Here is a 25222-nt window from a genome sequence, read left to right on the forward strand (position 1 = left end):
GCAGTAAAGAGGCCCTGTAGTGACATATAGTAGAATGCAGTAAAGAGGCCCTGTAGTGACCTATAGCAGTATGCAGTATAGAGGCCCTGTAGTGACATATAGCAGAATGCAGTAAAGATGCCCTGTAGTGACATATAGCAGAATGCAGTAAAGAGGCCCTGTAGTGACATATAGCAGAATGCAGTAAAGAGGCCCTGTAGTGACATATAGTAGAATGCAGTAAAGAGGCCCTGTGGTGACATATAGCAGAATGCAGTAAAGAGGCCCTGTAGTGACCTATAGTAGAATGCAGTAAAGAGGCCCTGTAGTGACATGTAGTAGAATGCAATAAAGAGGCCCTGTACTTACATATAGTAGAATGCAGTACATTTATTCAGGATACCCACTTTCAGATTTGTTATCCTGGTTTTAGCATCAGAAACTCTTCCTAAACCTTCCAATCCCATGTCGAACTATGTCCAACATTGGCCTTTTCCGGCATAGGTCCAATGTTTGACAGAGTTAAAATGGCTGCCACAAGATGGCACTATTACCCCTTTAGATCAAAGTGCAGGACTAACACCTGCGCCAAGTAATTTTAATATTACCTGAGCGCCTTTGGGCTCGTCACTAAGGGCACCGTTGCCAGACCTGGTCAGGAACGGCATCACTCTATGTGGATCTCTCTGACACTTTGATCCAGAGCTACAGTCCACAAACTAGTGCTTGCCCCACCCCCTGATGTGCGGTCACCTCCTTAAAGCGGATTCGAGATGAGAAACTGACTATAACAAGTAACTTGTCTGTATATCTTATCTAAAGTTTAGATAGTTTACACAGCAAATCTAGCTGCAAACAGCTTTAACAGAATATGATTATTTCTTCCTGTGATACAATGACAGCAGCCATGTTGTTTGTAAACATTACACAGAGGCAGGCTTATCTGCATCTTGAGCACTCACCCTGTGAAAAAAACCTAATCCTCCCACCTCCCTCCCCCCCTCTGCCTCTGAAATCAATGGCTAGTAACACCTCCTCCTCCTCCTGCCCAGGCTGAGCTCCCATGAGCCCTTGCTACTGCCAAGGCTCTCTGAAAACCTGTGGGTGTGGTTTATTTAGTTTATAGGGAATTGGAGTATTAAAACAAAGAAGTATTTGGCTTGAGGAATGCCCTATAAACAATAGGAAAGGAACACAATTCTGCAATGAGTAAAAGTTCATCTCGGATCCACTTTAATCTAGTGTGATGCGGTAGAGACAGTGGTGGCTCCAGCTTCAAATTATTTGGGGTGGGGGTGGAGGCCCACAAAGGGGGCACAATGGCCGACTGGTGGGTGATCAGAATCGATGTTTGTATGGCAAACATTAGATATTTTTTGCCTAACTCAGATGATAAAATTAAGGCTAACTAGTTCAGCAATGATAGGAATCAAATGATGGTGCTATTAATGAAGAAAAGCTACCTACAGATGTATTTGGCTAGTTGGATGGCATGCTTTAATCCTTATTTTTTGCTAACAAGCTGCTCCTGTGTGGACAGATCACAGACAAATCATTCTATTCCCCAACCTGCGTCTCATGACCCTACAAGGGAGGGGAAAGAGGCAGGAGGGCGAGAAACCTGGAATTTTTTTTACACACCCTATCCTGTTCAGCATATGCTGCTTAAGCCTGAAAATAGTTAACCGTTTGTTCCCGGCGGGGGGGAGGGGGGCACTCAGAGGGGCATAGTGATTCCCAGGGAAACCAGTGCCTCAGCATGCCTCAGTGTAGCCCTGACTATAAGTAGAGACTGTCTGGATCCCCGCCGCTGCAGCAGTGGCGGGATGTATTGGAAAGAGCCAGTCTGTAATGTTTTCGGCAAGTAATAGGAAAATGGTGTAAATCCCTGTATGGAAAGGTCTTGTGTCCACACGAGCATTCACTGAGACTCTCCAGCAGCTTGTGGGCAGTAACGAGCTGGTTTCTCATGTCTCCCACTTTCAGCATTAACGGTGACGACGCAGCAGAGCCGGTCCCGACCGCCCCCTCGGAGCCCAGAGGAGCTCAGAATCTCAGCGACTCCCCCGAGGAAGAGGATGTGGCCTGGCCCGCCCCTTTCGAGACCTTACCTTCTGTCTCAGAGGAAGGTGGAGCCTCTAATCAGGTGAGCCCCCCATAGTGTAATAACTAGAATAAATAAAATAGAAAAAAAACAAGAGCCCAATATGGTGTAGTATGTTGAAGACAATTGGTAAGTGGTTTAGTGAGAGAATTTATACTCACAAACTGGTTGTACTGGTTTAACTCGATGGACGTATGTCTTTTTTCTACCATAGTAACTATGTAAAAAAACATGGATTACCATTCAGGTAACCACTCAATAGGCAGGTGAGGAGATTAGACCTGTCCTCACTCAGGATTAAGAAGTCGCTCTCTGTAGTAAAGAAACAAGAAAGGGGGTAGCACTCCCCTCCACCAGGAGGGGACACAGAGTTTTTGTATGTAGAACAGAGGCGCCAGCAGGATAAAAGTCAATAACATTTTTAAAAATTGCTTGGAGGAAGTGGTGGGCTTGCCTCCCAAAAGCAGACATGAGATCCTGTCTTCATATAAATAAATACATTTATTATACGGTACCCCAAAAACAGTGCAACGCGTTTCGCAGGCCCAGCCGGCTTCATCAGGCAATAAACGTGGGGACAAAACAGAATTTCGGCAATAGGTGTAGCGCGAACTGAGGCACTACACCTGCTATTGCCGAAATTCTGTTTTGTCCCCGTGTTTATTGCCTGATGAATCGGGCTGGGCCTGCGAAACGCGTTGCACTGTTTTGGGGTACCGTATAATAAATTTATTGATTTATATGAAGACAGGATCTCGTCTGCTTTTGGGAGGCAAGCCCACCACTTCCTCCAAGCAATTTTTAAAAACGTTATTGACTTTTATCCTGCTGGCGCCTCTGTTCTACATACACAAACTAGAATAAATACTTCAGTCACCTTTTGGAGCATTGTCTGTCTGTTTTATGAGCTGGTTGCATGAGCTGCACCACCATCGCATATTAGTACATTCTCCAAGGCTTCTCATTAAGAATGGTCAGTGAGGTGCTAATAATTCTCAGTTGATGCTAATGTTATGCAGATGTAGGCAGCAGCTACTTGCATAAAATATCAGCAACTCCGACTTAAAGGACAACTGAAACGAGAGTGATATGGAGACTGCCATATTTATTTCCTGGTAAACAATACCATTTGCCTGGCTACCCTGCTGATCTATTTGGCTGCAGTTGTGTCTGAATAACACCTGAAACAAGCATGCAGCTAATCCTGTCAGATCTGACAATGTCAGAAACACCTGATCTACTGCATGCTTGTTCAGGGGCTATGGCTAACCATTAGAGGCAGAGGATCAGCAGGACAGCCAGGCAACTGGTATTGCTTAAAAGGAAAAGAATATGACGGGCTCTATCCCTCTCACTACATTTGTCGTTTAATGGTATCTCGCAGACATTGCCTATTTCACTAGTTCTTTGATGACATTCTATCATGGTTTATTTTTGTTTGTTTTTTGTATTTTTCTGTAAAGGGGCCCATACACTGTTCGATTTCAGCCATCGATTGATCGATTGTATGGAATCGATCGGTCAGAAATCGATTCTATCAAATCTATATATCGATTTGCCTCCGATTTCAAACGATTTGATCTATCTGACAGGATGGAAAATCTAGGTCGATCTGCTGCAGGCAGCAGATCCCAGGCCCATAGAGTTGCATTGGATCTAATGGTGCAATAATGCATTTAGATCGATTTCCAATAGATTTCATTCTGAAATCTGTTGGAAATCTGTTCCTAGTGTGTGGCACACATCAGATAGATTCCTGTCAGATTGGGCTTGACAGGCATCTGACAGAAATCTGATGGTCAAATCTGCTGCAAATCTATCAGTGTATGGCCACCTTAAAGAGACTCTGAAGTCTCAAAAAAAGCTTCTTTTTATTTAATAAAAGTGTTTAACCGAATAGCCCTAACTAAACCGCCGCATTCCCGCCGCTCTGATTTAACTAAATCCCCCCCCAAACTCCCTGGGGAGCAATCCGGGCTGCGCTTCCGTGAGAGGCAGAGCTATGAGCTGCAGCTCTGCCTCTCAGCGTGTCTGTCAGCCCGGACAGCCGCCACTCCCCCGGCCCTCTGTCTTCCTTCACTGAGAGGGGCGGGGGAGAGGCGGAGATCCACCACTGACAGACGCGCTGAGAGGCAGGGCTGAGGCTCATAGCCCCGCCTCTCACGGAAGAGTAGAGGGCAGCAAAATCCACAACCAAGAAAGTCGTGGATTTTGCAGGGTCAGATTCGACGTGACAGTCTGATGGTCGAATCTGCTGCAAATCTATAAGTGTATGGCCACCTTTAGTTATCTTTTACCTGTGTGTTTGCTGTCTACACTCGTTTTGAAGAACTGTAGTCCATAGGCTCTGTCCACACAGGCGATTGCCAGCTGATACTGAGCAGAAAAACGTTACACATAGGTTTTCATTGGTTTGTCATCGAATTGCGTTCTGAGCCCCCAGGGGGAGACCACCAGGAACACAACGCTAGAAGCTACATGAAGTGTCTCAGAAAATTTTGTATTAAAAGCAATGCTGAAGCCACACTAAAAATAAAAAGTTTGATACTCACCTATATAGAGGGAAGACTCTGGATCCATTAGGACCTTCCAGTCCTCTCTCCGTGCCTTCAGTCTGCCGATGTCCCCCAGTTCAAAGCTCACACCTTCAGGACTTCTTAGGAGGCTTTGGGAGTACTAGTGTGCTTCAGAGGATGGGGTATCTACTGAGCATGTGCGAGCGCAGCACAAAGCTGCACGTCCTCAGAAGCACTTGTGGACTCACAAATAAGCCTTCAGGACTTCTCAGAGGGCTTCAGAAGCTCTGCTGTGGAGTCGGGGCAATTTTGGGCACCTGGAGTCGGAGTCTGTGGTTTCATAGAGTCGGATGATTTTTGTTTCATATCCACAGCCCTGGTAGGTATTAGACTAAGGAGTCGGAGTCGAGGAGTCGGAGCTATTTTGGGTACCTGGAGTCAGTGGTTTCACAAAACGAGGAGTCGGATGATTTTTGTACCGACTCCACAGCCCTGTTCAAAAATACTAGTTGGTCAAATAACTTCAACGATATGGGGGGAGGGAGGTAGCAGTGGCAAGCGCTTTCATTGCCATTCTGTATCTTGTTACCTTGACAAAGGGGACCCCACGGGGCCCCGAAACAATTTGTTGGTGTATGGAGTGGAATTGTCATGATATTTGAATAAAATCTAGGAACTTGGTTCATTGAGTGTGCGGACCTTTTGGATTCTTCTGTACTTTACACCAGTCCAGCACCTCTACAGTGGTGTGTGATTCTTTATCGACTTGTTTAATTACAGCGCAGGTAGACTTGGGTGCAGCCGGCGCCACCATAGACTGTAATAGGAATTACGGCTATAGCGGCGCACAGTGAGTAACTTCGGTGCTGTCAGAAGATGGAGCTGCAGTTACTTATAAAACACTGTAATTCGGCCTCCAGCAATAGCTGGAAGCCGAACTGCATCATTCCCCACCATCCATGGCGGCCTGGAGGGGGAATAGTATTTAACATGGCCCGGACTTGTGCAGAAGCAGGATCAGCCATATACCGGCTGTATCCTGTGCCCAAGTCTCCCGCACCGATTTTATATGTATCCAACAGTGGTCCGAGGGCACCGAGAGAGGACTAGGAAGGCTCTATGGGATCTGAAGCCTTCCCTCCACATTGAGCGAGTGTTTAACTTCTTTTCTAGGGTGGCTTTGGTATTTTACACATAACAGAAATGCATTCACTTATTTGTTGCTTGCTGTGCTATATGCTAGATGTTTGTCATCCCTATCCTCCTGCTCTGACGAGTGTTAGAACCAAATCTCATGTGATTTTCCCCCTCGTCACAGGGAGACGTGAGCTCTGAGCCCTCTCGTCTTGTAGGCCACGTGGCATCTGCCCAGGACCTCCCACTCCCCAGTTTGATTAATGACAGGGAGGATAACCAGGTATGAGGTTTCGGAGACGCCACATAATTCCCCAACTCGGGAAATCACTTCACTTAAACTGGAAGCCTCAGTTCAGGTACAGGGCGTTGTTATGCATTTCACAGGTGGATGTTTTACTTAAGTTATACATAAATAAAAGTTTTGTAAAAAATAAATAAATAATACCGTATATACTCTCTTATAAGCCGACCTGCGTATAAGCCCAGGTACCCACTTTTACCTCAGAAACCAGGAAAAAGTGATTGATCCGCGTATAGCCCCCTCCACAGTAGCCAGATGTGCCCCCAGTACAAGTCTGCCTCCCTCCCCATAGCTAGATGTGCGCCAGGAACAGCTGTTTCAAGTCCCCACTAGATGGCATCATAGATATGAGACACAGCGAATGCCACACAGGAAGAATCGCTGACACATTGCTTGCACGCTTCGCTCCACAAGCCAGAGGACACAGGTAGTACTGAGCAGTGCACTCTGCACACCATGTTGCAGGGAATGGAGGGCACAGACACAGCAGGGAGCTGCAAACAAAACCTGCCAGTAACAAAAACCTGCTCCCCCCCCCCCCCTCCGTTCTGCTCCACTGACTCGCATATAAGCCAAGGGGGTAACTTTCCAGCACATAGTTTGTGCTGAAAAATTAGGCTTATATGCGAGTATATACAGTAAATGTTGCAGAGACGAAGACGGCCAGTTATATGCTACTTTTTTTTTTTATGCAAATTGCATGCAGCTTTGAAGTACACCAATCAAAATTGGCAGCAGCTGCATTTCTAAGCTGTATGCAGTTTGTATTAACCACATATATGTAGGCCCCCGGAGACTTCATCTTGGTAGATGCCGCAGTCACCGATGTGCGCACTCCCACTCGTGCGCATGCTCCCGAGTGTGTTCTCGTCACTGCCCACTAGTAAACAGTTCTAGGTGTTTGTGATCAATGATCACTGGCATCAATGAGATGCCGTGGTCTTTAAAAAGATGATAGTAACACGTACATACATTACTTCCTGTTAGTGTACTAACAGTGCACACAGGAAGATAAAGTGGGTAGAGGGGGGGCATCTAGTGGCCAAATATACTACATGCACTTCTTCAATAGAATTAAATACATCGACTATTAAAATTAACACTTTACCTCCCCCACTCTCCCATAGTAACCAAAATAAAACATTTGCATATTAAAGACATTTAAAAAAAATGCATAAATAGCTACCTTATGGACTCCACTTTTTTAACCATTTCAGGACGCAGGGATTTTTCACCTTATGCATCAGAGCAATTTTCACCTCCCATTCATTAGCCAATAACTTTATCACTGATTATCACAATTTATTGATCTATATCTTGTTTTTTCCGCTGCTAATTAGGCTTTCTTTGGGTGGTACATTTTTTTTTTTTATAAATGCATTTTAACAGGATTAATAAGAAAAAAAATTGAGAAAATTCATTATTTCTCAGTTTTCGGCCATTATAGCTTTAAAATAATCCATGCTACCATAGTTAAAACCGATGTATTTTATTTGCCCATTTGTCTCGGTTATGACACCATTTAAATTTTGTCCCTATCAAAATGTATGGCGCCAATATTTTATTTGGAAATAAAGGTGCATTTTTCCGTTTTTGCGTCTATCACGATTTACAAGCTTATAATTTAAAAAATGTTTGTAGTATACCCCCTTCAAATGCATATTTAAAAAGTTCAGACCCTTAGGTAACTATTTGTCTTTTTATTTTTTTTATTTTTTTTTAATTGTAATTTTTTTCCATTAAATTTTATTTGGGTAATGTTTTGGTGTGGGAAATAAACAGTTAATTTTTAATGTTATGTGTAAAAAAATATGTAGATGTAGGTTTACTATGAGTTACTATGAGTTTTTTCCCCCTCCTTGTGCTTCTCGCTAAGCGGAAGCACAAGGGGGACGTGTAGAAAGACTGAAACCTCTTGTAAGAGCGCTTCATTTTTTCTGCTGTGGACACGGATCAGTGATCGGGAACCATGTTCCCGTTCACTGATCCCAGGGCTACCGGGGGACACCACGGGGGCGCACCCGCGATCGCTTGGGAGCGCGGCAGAGCAGCTGCCCGGACGTGAGCTTCACGTCCGGGCGGCAGAAATGGTTAATATGTATGTCATGAGGGTATGTTACTGATATTTTTGCAAATAAGGGCATGTAATTAGTGATGGAAGCAAAATGGAGAAAATACATTGTTCATTGAGAAACTACATATTGTTGCCACACATTGAACTAGTGACATAATTTAAACGTTGTAATAAGCGAGACAAATGGGCAAATAAAATGTATGGGTTTTTTCTCCACAGTGCCACATTTTATTTTAAAACTTGAACTGTAATGCTGAAGTGCCGGAGAACTAAGAAAGGATGTAATTTTTCCTTTTTCTTTTCTCTTATTACCATTAAAATGCCTTTAGCATAAAATAATTCTTAGCAAAATGTACCACCCAAAGAAAGCTTAATTGGTGGCAAACAAGATCATTTCATTGTGATAAGCAGTGACAAAGTTATTGGCGAATGAATGGGAGGAGTGCTGACAGGTGAAAATTGCTCTAGTCTAGAAGGGGGAAAACCACTCAGTGGGCAAATGGTTAAAGGGGATCTGAAGGGGAAAATGAAATTCCGGCTTGATGCAGAACTATGGTCCTTGCCCATCCCATCCTTCCTGCCCCATCCCCGGTGGAAGTTATTCGACCTGCTAGGTCTTTAGTACTCCTCGGACATCCTTTGGAACTACTGGCGTCACCAAGTAGTTCTCGAAGACAAGCCCGTCCGTACTGTGCACGCACAAATCTTCTGGATGCAGTCATCTTCTGAACTGTGGTATTCAGAGACTTTCCTTTACATAGGTGTCTATAAACCTGACGTGAATTTTTCACTTCAGAGTTGCTTTAACCATTTAAGCTGCCTGCGATTGCGCGCTCCCGTGCCGCCCCTGGTAGCCTGGAGATCAATGAATGGGAACATAGTTCCCTTTCATTGATCGAAGTCCCCGGCAGAAAAACTGACGGCTGCTTATCAGAGGCCGCGGTCTTTCTGACAAAAAAAAAAAATTGTTTCCCGTCCTCCTTATACTTCCTGGTAGCGAGCACTTTGCTTCCAGGGCTTAAAAAAAAATAAAAAAATAAAATAAGTTAACTGTGGCCAAATAGTAAAACTACATCTACATACATTTTTTTTTAAATAAAATAAACCAACATTATTGCATTTAAAAATAACTGTTTACCTCCCACACCAAAAATTACCCAAATACATTTTTTAATGAAAACATTACAATTAAAAAAAAAAAACATAGTTACCTAAGGGTCTGAACTTTTTTAATATGCATGTGAAGAGGGTATATTGCAAACTTTTTTTAAATTATAAGTTTGTAAATAGTGATGGACGCAAAACTGAAAAAAGCACCTTTATTTCCAAATAAAATATTGTCGCCATACATTGTGATAGGGACATAATTTAAATGGTGTAATAACCGGGACAAATGGGCAAATGCAATACATAGGTTTTAATTATGGTAGCATGTATTATTTTAAAGCTATAATGGCCGAAAACTAATAATTTAATTTTTTTCTATTTGTTTTACTTAATATTTCAGTTAAATTGCATTTAGAAAAAAATAATTCGTAGCACAATGTACCACCCAAAGAAAGCCTAATTGGTGGCAGAAAAAACAAGATACAGATCAATTCATTGTGAAAAGTAGTGATAAAGTTATTGGCAAATGAATGGGAGGTGAAAATTGTTTGGATGCATAATTGAAAAATACCCGCGGGCTGAAATGGTTAAATGAGTATCTGTACCTGCTGACGTTTCTCATTTCCTCCTCTGCAACCTCCAGTAGCCTGCTCACTCCCTCTTTCCTCTGTTGGAAGCTGTAGTAGGCATTCAGCTTTAAGATGTGGCTTCAACTGACAGAGCACCCTCTCCCTCTCTTCCTGCCTATGCGAATAAAGTAAAGCTGTTAGAGGCTTGTTGAGCAGGCTGCTGTCATTCGATGGGCAGCACGATGGCATAGTGGGCAGCGCTCTCTCCTTGCAGCGCTGGGTCCCCGGTTCGAATCCCAGCCAGGTCAACATTTGCAAGGAGTTTGTATGTTCTCCCTGTGTCTGCATGGGTTTCCTCCAGGCACTCTTGTTTCCTCCCACATTCCAAAACAAACACGTTAGTTGGCTTCCCCCTAAATTGGCCCTAGACTGCGATACATACACTACAAGATACATACATAGACTTATGACTGGTAGGGATTAGATTGTGAGCTTCTCTGAGGGACAGTTAGTGACAAGACGATATACTCTGTACAGCGCTGCGGAAGATGTCAGCACTATAAAAATACTACATAATAATAATTCCATGAGAATCTCTCGACTGGTAGAACAGGTAGTTAATTTTTTTTTCTTTACAAAACTTTTATTCTGCATAATTTAAAATCTGTCAATGGCATACAGAATTTGTGCCTAGATGGGGGCTTCAGTGAAAATGGCACCTTTAACCAATCACAGTGGGCTCTTCTCAGCTTCTTTTTCCCTCACTCTTTGCTCTTTTGTGATATTTTTCCTCCACCCTCTCCTGACCTGGTCGTGATTTAGGGCCCCTTTCCACTGGCTGCGATCAGATTTTAAAAAACGGATCGCAGACGGTTTTCTAATCGCTAGAGCACCGCGATAGCGTAAATCACGGTGTTCTTTTTCCACTACAGCGCTTCGACCGCGATTCATTTTTTTGCCAAAACGCGATGGCCGATCTGCCCGATTCTTGTCACAATTGCGTTACACTCCCGACAGCGGTACATCAGAACGCCGACAGTGGGAAAAGGAGCAATCGCAAGCGCTTGCTAGTGGAAAAGGACCCTTACTCCAGCCGGCCAGATCTCTGGTGCCGGGTGCAACCACAGCCCAGCCAGGGGGGATTCCTGCTCCTCTGCAGTGACTGTGTTCTGTGATGTCACAGGAAGTTCTTGGCCGAGGCAGTACACCGGTATATATTTCAGACACATGGAATCTCCTTGCCGAATTGGCCTGTATCAACCTGTTTATGGCTGACTTAGGATGCTTTGTCTACTAGATTTCTCTTAAAGGGATACTTAAGGCAAAAAAAAGCCATTTTGCTTACCTGGGGCTTCTTGCAGCCCTCTGCAGTCATCCGGTGCTTGCGCTGTCCTTCCATGACCCTCCAGCTAGCAGCAACGACCCCCGCAAAGCAGGCCAGTCAGAGGCTACTGCGCATGCGTGGCCCTGAGCCACATGCACCCTGATCACTCTCCCGTCAGTAGCATTCTGCGAAGAAGCCAGCGCCACCATAGGCCATAATAGGTATTACAGCAATAGCAGTGCACAGAGTGTAACTTCGGTGCCGTCAGAAGACGGAGCTGAAGTTACATTTAAAACCCTGTAATTTGGCTTCCAGCAATTATATTATTCCCCACTATCCATGGCGGCCTGGAGGGGGAATAGTATTTAACACGGCCTGGACTTGTGCGGCAGCAGGATCAGCCATATACCGGCTGTATCCTGCGCCCAAGTCTCCCGCGCCGATTCTTCTCGTACGCGCATTCTGCGCGAGCGCAATAGCTTTTTTCCAGTACTGCGCATGCGTACAACGCTGCTGTACGTGGGGGCGTGATGAGGAGGTACAGGGCCGGCCAACTTTGAGGTAGTTGCCGCTGGCTGGAGGGCCTCGGAAGGCCGGCACGGGCCTAGGATGACTGCAGGGGGCTTCAAGACGCCCCAAGTAAGCAAAACTGCTTTTTCCAACTTCAGATTTCCTTTAAGGTGCCCATTAGCAGTACAATATTTTCCTCAGATGCAATCGTTCAATTAGATTTTTACAATCGTATTGTACAGAAAACCACACAGTATGTAGAAACAAATCGTCATGAAACGATTCTTTTGTGGATTGGAATACAGAATTTTGTTGAAAGGAGTGTTAGATTTAACGATCGTACCTATAGTGGGAAAGTGCCCTAATCGACCCGTTTATGGGAACAATCGATATTTCCTTCAGATTACTTACAATCCCGCAAATCTGACCAAGTGATCGCATCTCAGGAAAATGTTGTACTTTGGGCACTTTTAGTGGCTGCTGAATATTGCTCTACAATGACCACACATTTTGTAAACTTTTTTTTCTTCCTGTTTTTAAAGGGCTTAAAAAATGATTTTGTCCGAAACATCCTTTGGACGTTTGAAGATATCCATATGCTGGTGGGTTCTAATATGCCCATATTTGGAGGTGGGAGGTACCCAGCTGTGAGTCTGAGGCTACGGTAAGTCGGCTGTAACAAATTGAGGTGAAGCTACTTTTTAGTTGATTAATAAGCAGTTTCTTAAAGCGGAGATGAACTCAGAACTTCCTCTCTGCTCTAAAAGATAAGCAACAGCATAATAACTTTGTAAAGAAAAACATTTATTACAGCTGATACAAATCCTGCAATAAATCTGTAGTGCCTACTTCCTGCTTTCATGGAAGCAGACATAGGGTTAACATCCTGTGTTTACAAATAAGCTGTTCTCCCGAGGACTGCCGAGATCAAATTACACTTGTGATTAGTCACAGATGAGGGAGAATTAGGCTAAACTCTCTACATAAAGGATGCATTTCTCTGTGTTCTCCTTATGTCCTGTGCAAGAGTTCAGGTCCACTTTGAAGAGGAACTTTAACCCAGCGTTTAACTTCATCCCAATCAGTAGCTGATACCCCCTTTCCCATGAGAAATCTTTTCCTTTTCACAAACGGATCATCAGGGGGCGCTGTATGGCTGATATTGTGGTGAAACTCCTCCCACAGTGTGATGTCATGGCCATGGTCCTGACAGTTTCCTGTCTGTGAACCTCGTTGCATTGTGGGAAATAATGCCTTTTTCCAACTGTCAAGCAAGCAGCATCTCCCTCTGTGCATAGAAATCTCAGTAATGAACATTCCGCACAGATCACGTGGCAGGACTAAAGATGTTACCACCAGTGATAAATATCAGAATGTAAATCAGAGAGAGGAAAGATTTTAGAGTGGGCAAACACTGATTAATGTATACAGGAGTATTGTAAAAGATCCACTAAAGGACTTTGTGGTGTGGTCATCAGTGTCTTACAATTATATGTGCCAGAAATGTTATCCAATACTGGGGCAGAGTTATCAGAACCAGTGCAAGAAAAATGCATGCGACATTGTTATGGTTTCTTAGAGTAACCAATCAGAATGTTATCTGGACAAGTGGTCACATTTTTTTCACCAATTTTGCTCCAATTTTCCATGCAGTGGATTTAGAGCAGAACAAGAAAGCAGTAGGGACCATGTCTTGATGTAGGCACAAGGTTTGGAGTATCCTGGTCCCCAGCACACCCCACTGAAGCTACTGAACAGTGATAGGGTGGGGGTTTTGGCAGATGGCATCCACCCCTGGGTATCAAAGGAGTTGAGTTCAGTTATCAATAAGCCACTTTATCTTATTTTCTGTGATTCTCTTTCAAATGGGTCAGTTCCTTATGACCTGGTGTACAGCTGATGTTTTCCCCTTATTCAAGAAGGGGGAGAAAATCAGAGCCAGGAAACTATAGACCAATAAGCAGAAAAGGGACTCAGAGCTGAAAGAATAAAACATTTTTATACATACCTGGGGCTTCCTCCAGCCTTATCCGCCTGGATCGCTTCCACGCTGCCATCCTCCGATGTCTGCAGCTCCGTTACTGGGTCCCCAGACTTCCGTTATCGCGGCCAGTCTATGCAGTAGAAGTGCGCCCTCTACGTATCTCTCCAGCGGCTGCTGGAGAGATACGCAAACTGCGCACTTCTGTTACGCTAGACTGGCTCTGACTGACGGGAGTGCGGAGATCCGCTACCGGAGCTGCAGACATCGGAGGACGGCAGCGTGGGAGCGATCCAGGCGGATGCGGCTGGTGGAACCCCTAGGTATGTATAAAATCTTTTTTTTATTTTTGAGCTCTAGTTCACTTTAACATTAGTTGTGTGTAAACTGAAGGTATCCTACGGGATGCTATATAAAATTATGTAGCACGGAATAATCATATTTTAGCTCAACAGCATTATTTTACTGTGCATCCCAGATAAGAACAGCGTCGGATTTAATGCCAGTATAAGGGGAGTTTAACCCATTCGCGTTCCGTCGTTTTCACTTGAGAAATGTTCACCTCCCATTCATTAGCCTATAACTTTATCACTACTTATCACAATGAACTGATCCATATCTTGTTTTTTCCGCCACCAATTAGGCTTTCTTTGGGGGGTACATTTTGCTAAGAGCCACTTTACTGTAAATGCATTTTAACAGGAAGAATAAGAAAAAAACTGAAAGAAATCATTATCTCTCAGTTTTCAGCCATTATAGTTTTAAAATAATACATGCCTCCATAATTAAAACTCACGTATTGTATTTGCCCATATGTCCCGGTTATTACACCGTTTAAATTATGTCCCTATCACAATGTATGGCGACAATATTTTATTTGGAAATAAAGGTGCATTTTTTTGTTTTGCATCTATCACTATTTACAAGTTTAAAATAAAAAAAAATAGAAATATTTCATCTTTACATTGATATTTAAAAAGATTAGATCCTTAGGTAAATATTTACATATTGTATTTTTTTTTTTTTATTGTAATTTTTTTTTTTTTTTTTATTAAACATTTTATTTGGGTAGTTTTGGGAGGGTGGGATGTAAACAGTAGGTTTATAATGTAAATGTGTGTTGATTTTTATTTATTTTTTACTTTTAGTTGTGGTATTAATTTTTGGGCACAAGATGGCGGCCATGAGTTTGTTTACATGACGTCACTCTAAGTGTAACATACGCTTAGAGTGACGCATGGGGGACGCTACAGCCAGAAAAAGCGAAGCTTCCGTGAGAAGCTGTCGCTTTTTCAGCGGGGGAGAGGAATCCGTGATCGGGCACCATAGCCCGATTCACTGATTACCTGGCTAACGAACCGTGGGCCGGTAGTGCGCGGTAGCGAGCATGGTTCCTGGACGTAGTTTCTACGTCCAGGAACTAAAATAGGTTAAAACACTTTCCTGTCAGTAAATTACTTCTGAGAGCAGGAAAGAGATAAAAAGGGTCAATGTTTCATAGATATGAGCTCTGGCATACTTCAATGAAGGTGTCATTGAAAAAAAGTTACACAGCCTAGTTATTTGTGTGCTTGGTACTATGCATATCCATGTCTATCTCATCATGTCACATGTCACCTCAGTAGTACTTTAAGAGGGATGCAAGCTTGCCTGCAGGTAAACAATACAGGTGTCCCCAGGTGTGCGTATGTGAGGTGGGCGCATGGTGATCCGAATAGCTGGCTCTCCCTGCTGCTGCTCAAATTCCTGGCATTGTTAAAGTGGACCCAAATTAAAAATACAAGATTTCAGAAATAAAATCTATTTTCTAACTTGTAATAATAAATAGCAGCCTTTTTTCAGCTGCTTAATGACAAATATAAATTATTTTACATTTATAACTAAATATTTTAAATTAAAAAATGTTTGGTTTGGGTCGGCTTTAAACACTATGCTCCCTCAGAGACAGAGTGCTAGCAACTCTGAGGAAGCTGTAATTTGGGGTCTATCGTCGGAACCATAAATTAGCCTTGTGCACTATAGTTTTCCGCTATAGACGAACCTAGTTTCCGCGCAGAGCGCCTTGCGCCAAAACCGCCTGCTTCAGTCCCCAGCCAGATATACGAGGTGAGACCTTTCCAAAAAACCTGAGTGCCCCCATGTCCCTCAAGGGAGCACGCTCTGCCCACAGCTGTGCTCTACATGTGTGCTCACCAATGGTGTGTGCAGGTCACACATGTATCCGAACCGCACATGCCTACAACGCTCCTGGCCATTGGCGAGCGTGATGGAAAAGGGCAGGACCAAGCATATGCCCTGGTTCCAGCTGGGCTCAGCAAGAGGACAGAGGGGAGGCCGGCTAAGCTGAGGGGACACTGACGTTGGGGGGGGGGGGGGGAACTGAGGAACCCTCAGGTGTGCTCAGATTTTAATTCAAGTGAGCATGAATGTTAGTGTTAGGGGGTTTCCTCTAAATTTGCCTTGGCCTGGAATACATCACATCATCATTATGGTACGTCCTCCAAGTTGAGTGTTTTTTCAGTTTGGACTAATAAAACTGATTAAAAAAACAAAAACAGTAAAGGAGAAATATTTTATTTTGACCAGCATCACAAGGCTATTCCGATCGATTTTTGCTTAGAAGCGATCAGAAAATCGATCGGAAATCAGATTGAACCTGTCTGAAATAATCGATTCGACCATCAATCTGATGGAAAATTGCATCGTGTGTACCAGGCATTGTATTACATAGAATTGTAAGATTGGATGAAAAAGATTGGATCATTAGTGGCCACCGTAACTTCCATCATTTGAAGCGGGAGAATCGAACACCAAAATCGAGCCGTGTATGCCCAGCATTAGATCTAATGTACGGCCAGCGTTCTGCTGGTGGATAGCTCATCAGTCTATTGTTTATATTGTCAGATTGCTGGACTCTCGCTGATAATATCTCATATCACCCCCAGGGACAATAACAAGCCAATCAACGTGCTGACCGGGATTGACTATTGGCTGGACAATCTGATCTGTAACGTCCCGGAGCTCGTTATGTGTTTTCACGTGAACGGCATCGTACAGGTGAGACGCCAGTCTAACGTATTCTAGTGCAGTTAGGAATCCTCCTATAATAGAAAGAACTATTTCAGTGGGGAATTTTGGTGACTTTTGCAGTATAATAAAATGACTTGTTAAACTCTCTGTTCTTAGTCAGTCTCTACACATTGCAAGGATTAAAGTACTGGTAGTAATTTATGCAACTCACATTTTATGTATACTCTAAAGCATTAACTACTTCACGCCACAGGCTATTTTACCTTTACCACCAAGAGCCTTTTTTTTCACTCAGCGCTCCTCCCATTCATTTGGCAATAACTTTATCACTGCTTCTCACACCTAAATACCTTGGGTTTTTTACAAAAATTTGGCTTTTTGTGGGCTGTGCTTGTTTTCAGTAATTTTTCTATGCATTTTTTAAGGAAAAACAGGAAACAAATGCACGATTTCTCAAATTCCAGCCCATATATATATATATATATATATATATATATATATATATATATATATATACCGGAATTTGAGAATTTTTTTTCTTTTTAAATTCTCCTGTAAATAAAACCCACCCATTATATTTGCACATTTGTCCCGGTTATAACTACGTTTAAATTATATTCCTAGTGCAATGTTTGGCGACACAATAATATTTGGTGTATTTTTTCTGTTTCTCAATTTTTATTTATTTATTTATTTATTTATTTTTGTACCCGATCAATAAATATAACCCTTTATTTGCTAAAACAGAAATGAAACCCTCGTGACATACATAAAAAAAAAAAAAAGCTGAGTCCCTAAGGCAACTATTTATGCACTTTCTTTTGTAAACTGTTGGTTTCGTTTGTTTGTTTTTGTTTTGGTTTTTTTTCTTTATTATGAATGAACATGGCACCTGAACGGGTTAATGCCCATTTATTACAGGCACTTTGATTGGCTCAGGGAACACTTGTTCTCCTTCACCAATGGCCACCCTTTAAATCCCACCATGAATGAGCGCCGGGCAGGTGCCTGTGTGCGTGCACCTGCCGCAGCAACACTGGACGCACATACGCAACCAGATTGAATAGCTTGGCTCCTATCTGGATGACAATAGTCAATAGTAACAACAATAGTAAAGGGAACTTCTACTTTTGCTGTTTTTAGTCAGTCTCTGTACATTGCTAGGATTAAAGTGGTATAAACTCAAATTTCATCTGTGCTCTAAAGCAGGCTTTCTCGACCAGGGTTCCTTGAGTACTCTGCAGGGGTTGCTTGGCATTTTTCCCCATCACGGGGGTGGGGGCGGGGAAGTATCATAGACAGCACACTATTATAGGGGGTACTGTAAAAAGAAGCACCAAATTGGGGGTCAGAATAATAATGAGCACTTTATTAAAAAGCATTAGAATTTGCAATAAAGGGCAGTGTAATAGGGGGTAGTTGCATATACAGCTGCATCAGCTGTTAATGACAATGCCAGGGGTTCCTTGAGATCCAAAATGTATTTGCAGGCTTCCTCCAGGGTAAAAAGGTTGAGAAAGGCTTCTCTAAAGCTTGACACACAGCATACAACTATGATATAGCTTTCAAGCTACTGGAAGGGTTAATACTCCAACTTCTATTTCACCCAGAAGTTATCTATTATATGGCCTTTTTTTAGCATGATGTCCTTATTAGGATGTCTGTGAAGACAGATACCATACATACTTGCATATAAGCGGACCCGTGTATAAGCCGAGGTACCCACTTCCCCTCAGAAACCAGGAAAAAGTGATTGACTCGCATATAAGCCCCCTCTGCAGTAGCCAGATATTCCCCCAGTACAAGTCAGCCCTCCTCCCGATAGCCAGATGTGCTCCAGGATCATACAGCTGTGTCGCAAGAGGCCACTAGATGGCATCATAGATATGAGACACAGCGATTGCCACACAGGAAGAATCCCCAATCATTGCACTGCTGACACGTTGCTTGCATGCTCTGCTTCACAAGCCAGGGGACACAGGTAGTCTTCAGCAGCGCACTCTGCACACTGTGATGTAGGGGTTGGGGACACAGACACAGCAGGGAGGCAGCTGGTAAGAGCAGGGTCACTAGTGCACAATCCTTAAACTCCTCTACCAGTAACAAAACCTGCTCCACCATCTGTTTTGCTCCACTGACTTGTATATAAGCCGAGGGGGTAACTTTTTAGCACTTTTTTTATGCTAAAAATGTGGCTTATATGCGAGTATATACAGTAAGTGTTTTATCTTTTTGTTTACTTTCAGGAGAGCATCTGCGTCATGTTTATGTTGTTGTTGTTGTTTGTACTCTTGCAATCCAGCAAGTGGCAAGCTCTAAGCAGGCTTAGTACTACTTGTACCCATATCTATCTCATTGTGTCACGTGTCAGTTCTTGTACGCTTAGAGTGCCCAGAGGTAACTGATGTCTCTCCGGGGAACCCAGCTAATGTTTTCTCCTTTCCGCAGAAATATGAGATGATTAAAACTGAAGACATCCCAAACCTGGAGAACTCCAACTTCTCCACTAAGGTCATTAAAGACATCGCCCAGAATATCCTCTCCTTCCTGAAGTCCAACTGCACCAAAGAAGGCCACACCTACTGGCTGTTCAAAGGTAGCCCGCCATGCTGATGTCACCGTTATATGCTTCAGTTTCTGCATGTGACCTTCTGCTTCTTTTGTTAGAGGCCCTGTAGTGACATATAGTAGAATGCAATTATTCAGGATACCAACTATTATAGTAATTTTCCTGGTTTCAGCACCAGAAACTCTTCCTGTATCAGTATACAGTATTGCTGTATACTGGTATGTCACCTACCCCGACCATTCTGGGAGACAGGTATATTTTCCGCTGGCTTTAGAACTCTCAGTATACAAACATTCCACAGAGCTGCACCTGACATGACTAAAGATGTCAACACCAGTGATAAATGTCAGAATGTAAATCAGGGAGAGGAAAGATTTTACAATGGGCAAACACTTGCTATATTTCTAAATTATTATTGTAAACAATAAAAGTACAACATATACCAAGTCTCTCCGACTGCTCTGGGCGGGGAATTCTTCACTGCTAAGCAGCCTAAGCTAAGCATCACTGGGAGGGCGGAGCTACCTACCAGTATCTCACTAATATTATAAATGTGGATGTTTGGACGTGTGTTACTCAATCACACAACAATGGCTGAACGGATGTGAATGAAATTTGGCACACACATAGTACATTACCTGAAATAACATATAGGATACTTTTTATCCCCATAACCAAAAAGTGGGCGGAGACAAATACAAATTTCACTGGGAAAATATAAACTGCAGCCATTCTTACACTGTCAATGGCAGGGTTCTCAAACTTTGCACAGTTGGTCACTGGGTGACTGGGATTAATATTCAGAAAGTGGGTGGAGCCTACAAAAGTGAATCAACATTCACTTATTGCTTTTCAAGGGAAATATTTAATTGCTGCTATTTCTGCACTGTTAATGGCACAAGCCTCAAACCTGGTACAGTTGGTCATTGGGTGACTGGGGTTCAAATTCAGAAAAGGGGGTGGGGCCACAACAGCCAATCAGATTTGTTTCATTTAATTGCAAATTATTGATGCCAAACAGCGCAAAGCTCACAAACTTGGTCATTGAGTAATTGTGTGTTAGGGTTAGAAAAAGTGGGTGGAGCCAACATCAGCCAAATACATACCCAGGCAACGCCAGGCCATCAGTTAGTACAGCAGTATGTAGATGTTTCTGGTGCTAAAACCAGGCGAAGTACAGGGAAAGTCAGTGTCCTGAATACATATCTTCGTTCTACTATATATCACTACAGGGCCTCTTTAAAGGGCCACTATTGTAAACATAAAATATTTGTGTACACATACATATAAGAAGTATATATCTCCCAAAGTGAATTGCACTATAAATTACTTCTCTCCTATGTCGCTGTCACTTACAGGGGGCAGTAAAAATCTGACTGACCTGACAGGTTTTGGACTAGTGCATTTCCTCACGGGGGATTCTCAGTATTTCCTTTATTGTTTGGGAAAGCACTGTATGGATGGCATCCTGCCTGTCCACTCACTTGCTCACTATTCTGGCTGTAGGACTGAGCAACTGCCGTTAATTTAAAGAGACTCTGAAGTCTCTTAAAAATCCCTTTTTTTTTTTTTTTTTTTTTATGACAAAATATTGTTTACCATATTAGCCCTACCTAAACCGCCGCATCCCCGCCGCTGTACACTAACTAAATCCCTCCCTAACTCCCGGGGGGGGTAATCTGGGCAGCGCTTCCGTGTGAGGCAGAGCTATGAGCCGCAGCCCTGCCTCTCTACGCGGCTGACAGACGGGAATGGAGGCAGCTCCACTCATAGCCCCGCCTCTCACGGAAGCGCACAGGGCAGCAAAATCCACGACCAAGAAAATTGTGGATTTTGCAGGGGAGAGGGAGGGGGGAGTTTGGGGGGATTTAGTTAGTGTACAGCGGCGGGGATGCGGCGGTTTAGTTAGGGCTAATATGGTAAACCATATTTTGTCATAAAGGATTTTTAAGAGACTTCAGTGTCTCTTTAAGCGCTTTTCAAAATAAAGAAAACCCTTGGAATCCACCATGAGGAAATGGAGCAGTCCAAAATCTGTCAAATTTTTACTGCTTACTGTAAGCGACAGAAACAAAGGAGAAAAGCAATTTATTTTACATTTTTAATCTTTTTTACATGTGTATTTTTCTTGACTCTCGATGGATAGATGGATAGATACCGTATTTTTCGGACTATAAGACGCACTTTTTCTCCCCCAAAAGTGGGGGGGGGGGAGTCACTGCGTCTTATAGTCCGAATGTGCCCTATTCAAGCTGATGCACAAAGCGCAGCGGAAGGTCTTACCGATCCGTGCGCTGTTTCCTCCTTCTCCAGCTGCTGAGCTGATCCTCCTGCGGTATTGGCATCTCCCCTCTTAACTTCTGATATCTGCGGGGGAGGCAGCCTCGGCGCGATCTTGGTATCTTGTCCCTCTACTGCTGTTACTTGCTGGAGGGGAGCCTCAGTGTGATCCCAGTTACCTATTCCTTAATCCCTGGTACTTTCGGCGGTGGGGGCAACTCTCAGCGCAATCCAGATACTCTCAGCGTGAGCCGGCAACGCAGCGCGAACCAGATACACTCAGCGTGAGCCGGCAACTCTGCGCGATCCGGCCTGATCCGGATACTCTCAGCGTGAGCCGGCAACTTTGCGCGATCCGGCCTGATCTGGATACTCTCAGCGTGAGCCGGCAACTCTGCGCGATCCGGTGTGATCTGGATACTCTCAGCGTGAGCCGGCATGATCCGGATACTCTCAGCGTGAGCCGGTGCGACCCAGCAACTTTTCCCTTAACTTCCTGTACGTGCGTCCTACGTCATGAGGGGGCGCCGGTAAACAAGGAAGTACACCGGCATCAGGACGGACAGTGGCTGCGGCTAGCGCTAGGATTGCCTCTCTTCTGCCCCGCCGCCAAAGTACCCAGAGGGGATATGCCGCGATCGAGCTGAGCCTGCCTGCCACAAGTGCCGGGAGTTAAGGGAAAAGTTACTGGATCGCGCTGAGAGTTGCCGGATCACACTGAGGATGCCCCCACCGCTGCAAGTACCAGGGATTAAGGAAGAAGTAGCTGGGGTCACACTGAGGCTCCCCCCACCCCCGCAGCAAGTACCAGGGGTTGAGGGACAAGATGCTAAGATCGCGCTGAGGCTGCCCCCACCACCGCAAGTACCGGGGGTTAAGAAAGAAGATGCTGGGATCACACTGAGGCTTCCCCCTTGCAGCAAGTACTAGGGATTAAGAGAGAAGATGCCAGGATCACACTGCTTCCACCCTGCCATGGAGTGGCCTGCACCAAGAAGCACACTGCATCAGGATCACCTCAGCAGCAGCAGGAGGACACAGAGAGCACGGATTCCCAAATGGACACCTGGATAGGTGAGATCCTCCACCCTTTAGATGTAATGTTTAGTTAGTTATTACTGGTGGGGGAAGCAAGAGTTTAAAGTAGTGTAATGTTACTGGGGGTGAAGCAGGAGTTAGTTGAATGCAGTGTAGTGATACTGGTATAGTGTAGTGTGTAGTGTAGTAACTAGTGAAGGCATCAGGGGTAAATTAGGGTACTTAGTCTAGCTAGTGGGGACAGCAGGGCTTAGTGTATCTTGAACAGAGGCAGCTTGGGGGAAAAAAATGTCTACAAAACGCCCTTGCACTTTAGACGCACCAGGTTTAGCATGTTTTTTTTTTTCCTGAGTTTTTGTCCTCTAAACCTAGGTGCGTCTTATAGTCCGGAGCGTCTTATAGACCGAAAAATACGGTATATTTGACAATTTTTTCACAATAGTGGTTCTTTTTAAAGTGAACCTAAGGTGAAAATAATCTGATGAGATTAAATAATTCTTTATGCTTCTACTCCTAAAAATGACTTTTCTTTACATACCCCATGGTTTTATATTATATTTAAACATTTATAAAGCAGTTTGAATGTTTTGTTTCCTCTGCTCAGTGGCAGCCTATTAAGTGTCTCAGTTAGAAAAAGGTCAATAGTTTTTTTTATCTCTCCCTGCCCTCAGAAGTTGTATTCTTCCATAAAAACTTTTATGGCTGTGATTTGCTTATCCGTGATGTTTAATATATTCCTGACAATGTACCGACAAGACAGAAGCTGTCACTTCCATGCCTAGAAATTAACTCTTTCAGGAAGCAAAATAAAACAAGTAAAACAGCCTGGTTATTAATGTGTTGCATTGTATATATACATGTTTATCTCATGTCACATGTTGCCTTGGGTACACTTTAAAGTGAACCAGAGATAAAGCACCCTCATGTATTTTACCATATAGATCAGTGGGAACATTAGAGAAAACACCTACCCTGCTCTCTGTTTCATCCTGCACTGCACAGCTTGCTTCTAATCAGCACTGATAAAATCATTGACTGAGCATTCAGTCTGGCTTTTCTATGACTCCACTATAATGATTCCTGAGCAGAGCCAGCAGGGGGCAGGCTTGGACTTGAAAAGACACCAGAGAACACAGACTCCGCTATAAATATTCCTGAGCAAAGCCAGACTGAATGCTCAGGGGGGGATTTTATCAGGGCTGATAACAAGCAGGCTGAGCAGTGAAGGATGAAACCGAGAAGATGGAAGGTGTTTTCTCTAATGTTCCCACTGATATATATGGTAAAATACATGAGGGTGTTTAGTCTCTGGTTCACTTTAAATGTTTTGTATTAGCTAAATGCTCAAAATTTGAGTCTCGCTGCACAGAACTGTCTCCACTGACACTGGGGGCAGACACCTGTCTGATACTGTTCAGTATTCCCACCTGCATATCTGTTACAATTGAAGTTTGGTGACCTCCATCTTGTCCGTCTCGCAGCTAGTGGCAGTGACATAGTGAAGCTGTATGACCTGACTACTCTGTGTGAAGAAACAGAAGATAAATATCAGAATCCTTTCACCATGCCGGTAGCCGTTCTCCTCTACAAGTAAGCGTCAGCGTCCTATATCTGTGTGTCAGTGGTGAACGTATTCCATAGACAAAGATCATTGTGTTCTGTTAAATTAAATCTCCTTTCTGGCCCCCTGCTGTCACTGTTGGGAAAAAGTGAGGTTGTGAATGGCCATGGAAATATAGTGAGGACCGGAGCTGAGCGGGAGGCTGCTCAATCGCTGGATCCTGGCGTAGTAATGTATCCAGCAGGCAATCGGATGGGATTGGGGCCAATCAGGAGGTGCTGGCAGACAATACTAGGTAGCGTAGTGCTAGCTAGTATCTAATGGACACATTAAAACGAATAGATTAATTCCGGGCAGTCCATGCTGTGAGGCTGTGTTTACATCTGTAGTGTCAGTCTCAGCTGCTCCCCCGCCTCCTGCATAGCTCCGGTCCCTGCCCCCGTCCCTTCCCTCCAATCAGCAGGGAGGGAAGGGATGCAGGCGGGGACCGGAGTTCTGCAGGTGGACCTTAGGGGGGTTTGGGATAGCAACAGAGGCTGGGCTGTATAGGCGGATCCAGCCTCTGTATGCAGATAATATTCTTCAAACCCACCTCGGGTTCTCTTTAATGCCTGAATCGCCGGTCTACACCAAATCGTTTTTGTTCGGTCTCATTTTAAAAACCGCGGCTGCCATCTTGACTATGTTATAAATTCTGGGTCACCCCTGTCTTCTCTGTTAGAGAAGTGCATCACGGAATGAAGCAGGAAGAGGAAGTGATGCGCATGGCCATTGCAAGAGGCTCCTCCAGAGGGGTCATAGCACGACTTTGTTGGAAGTAGTCTGGCCCCATGCATTTTATAGCGGCAATACCGAGGGGGGTTTGGATAAAACAGGTGGCTGGTAAGTGTGCTGACACACTCAGTTGTTTGTGGATATGCTTAAAGGCATACCCATGAGAGGTGTTCGGAGTCCCTTTCAGACGCCTGTAGTTGTGTAGAGAGGGGGTTTGGGGGGATTCGTTTTTGTACTCTGGCCACTCCTGCTTCTTCCCAGTAATCTACCAAGAGAACATTGAAAATGGTAAAATGCCTGAAAAACTCTTAAAGGAAACCCGAGGTGAGACAGATATGGAGGCTGCCATATTTATTGCCTTTAAGAAA

At 43.9% G+C, this 25222-nt stretch overlaps 1 protein-coding gene across 2 annotated transcripts in view; it reads left to right on the forward strand.

Annotated features, from left to right (window-relative positions):
• The window catches only part of EDRF1 (erythroid differentiation regulatory factor 1), a 116039-nt gene that overhangs the window by 18350 nt on the left and 72467 nt on the right, over nucleotides 1-25222 (forward strand). For both annotated transcript variants that reach the window (XM_068257516.1, XM_068257517.1), the window contains exons 6-10: nucleotides 1966-2125; nucleotides 12164-12285; nucleotides 16548-16659; nucleotides 19081-19228; nucleotides 24001-24109. In XM_068257516.1, the coding sequence (XP_068113617.1) occupies nucleotides 1966-2125; nucleotides 12164-12285; nucleotides 16548-16659; nucleotides 19081-19228; nucleotides 24001-24109 (651 nt within the window). The remainder of the gene's footprint in view (nucleotides 1-1965; nucleotides 2126-12163; nucleotides 12286-16547; nucleotides 16660-19080; nucleotides 19229-24000; nucleotides 24110-25222) is intronic.

The sequence above is a fragment of the Hyperolius riggenbachi genome, chromosome 10 (genome assembly GCF_040937935.1).
Source record: "Hyperolius riggenbachi isolate aHypRig1 chromosome 10, aHypRig1.pri, whole genome shotgun sequence".
Lineage (NCBI taxonomy): Eukaryota > Metazoa > Chordata > Amphibia > Anura > Hyperoliidae > Hyperolius > Hyperolius riggenbachi.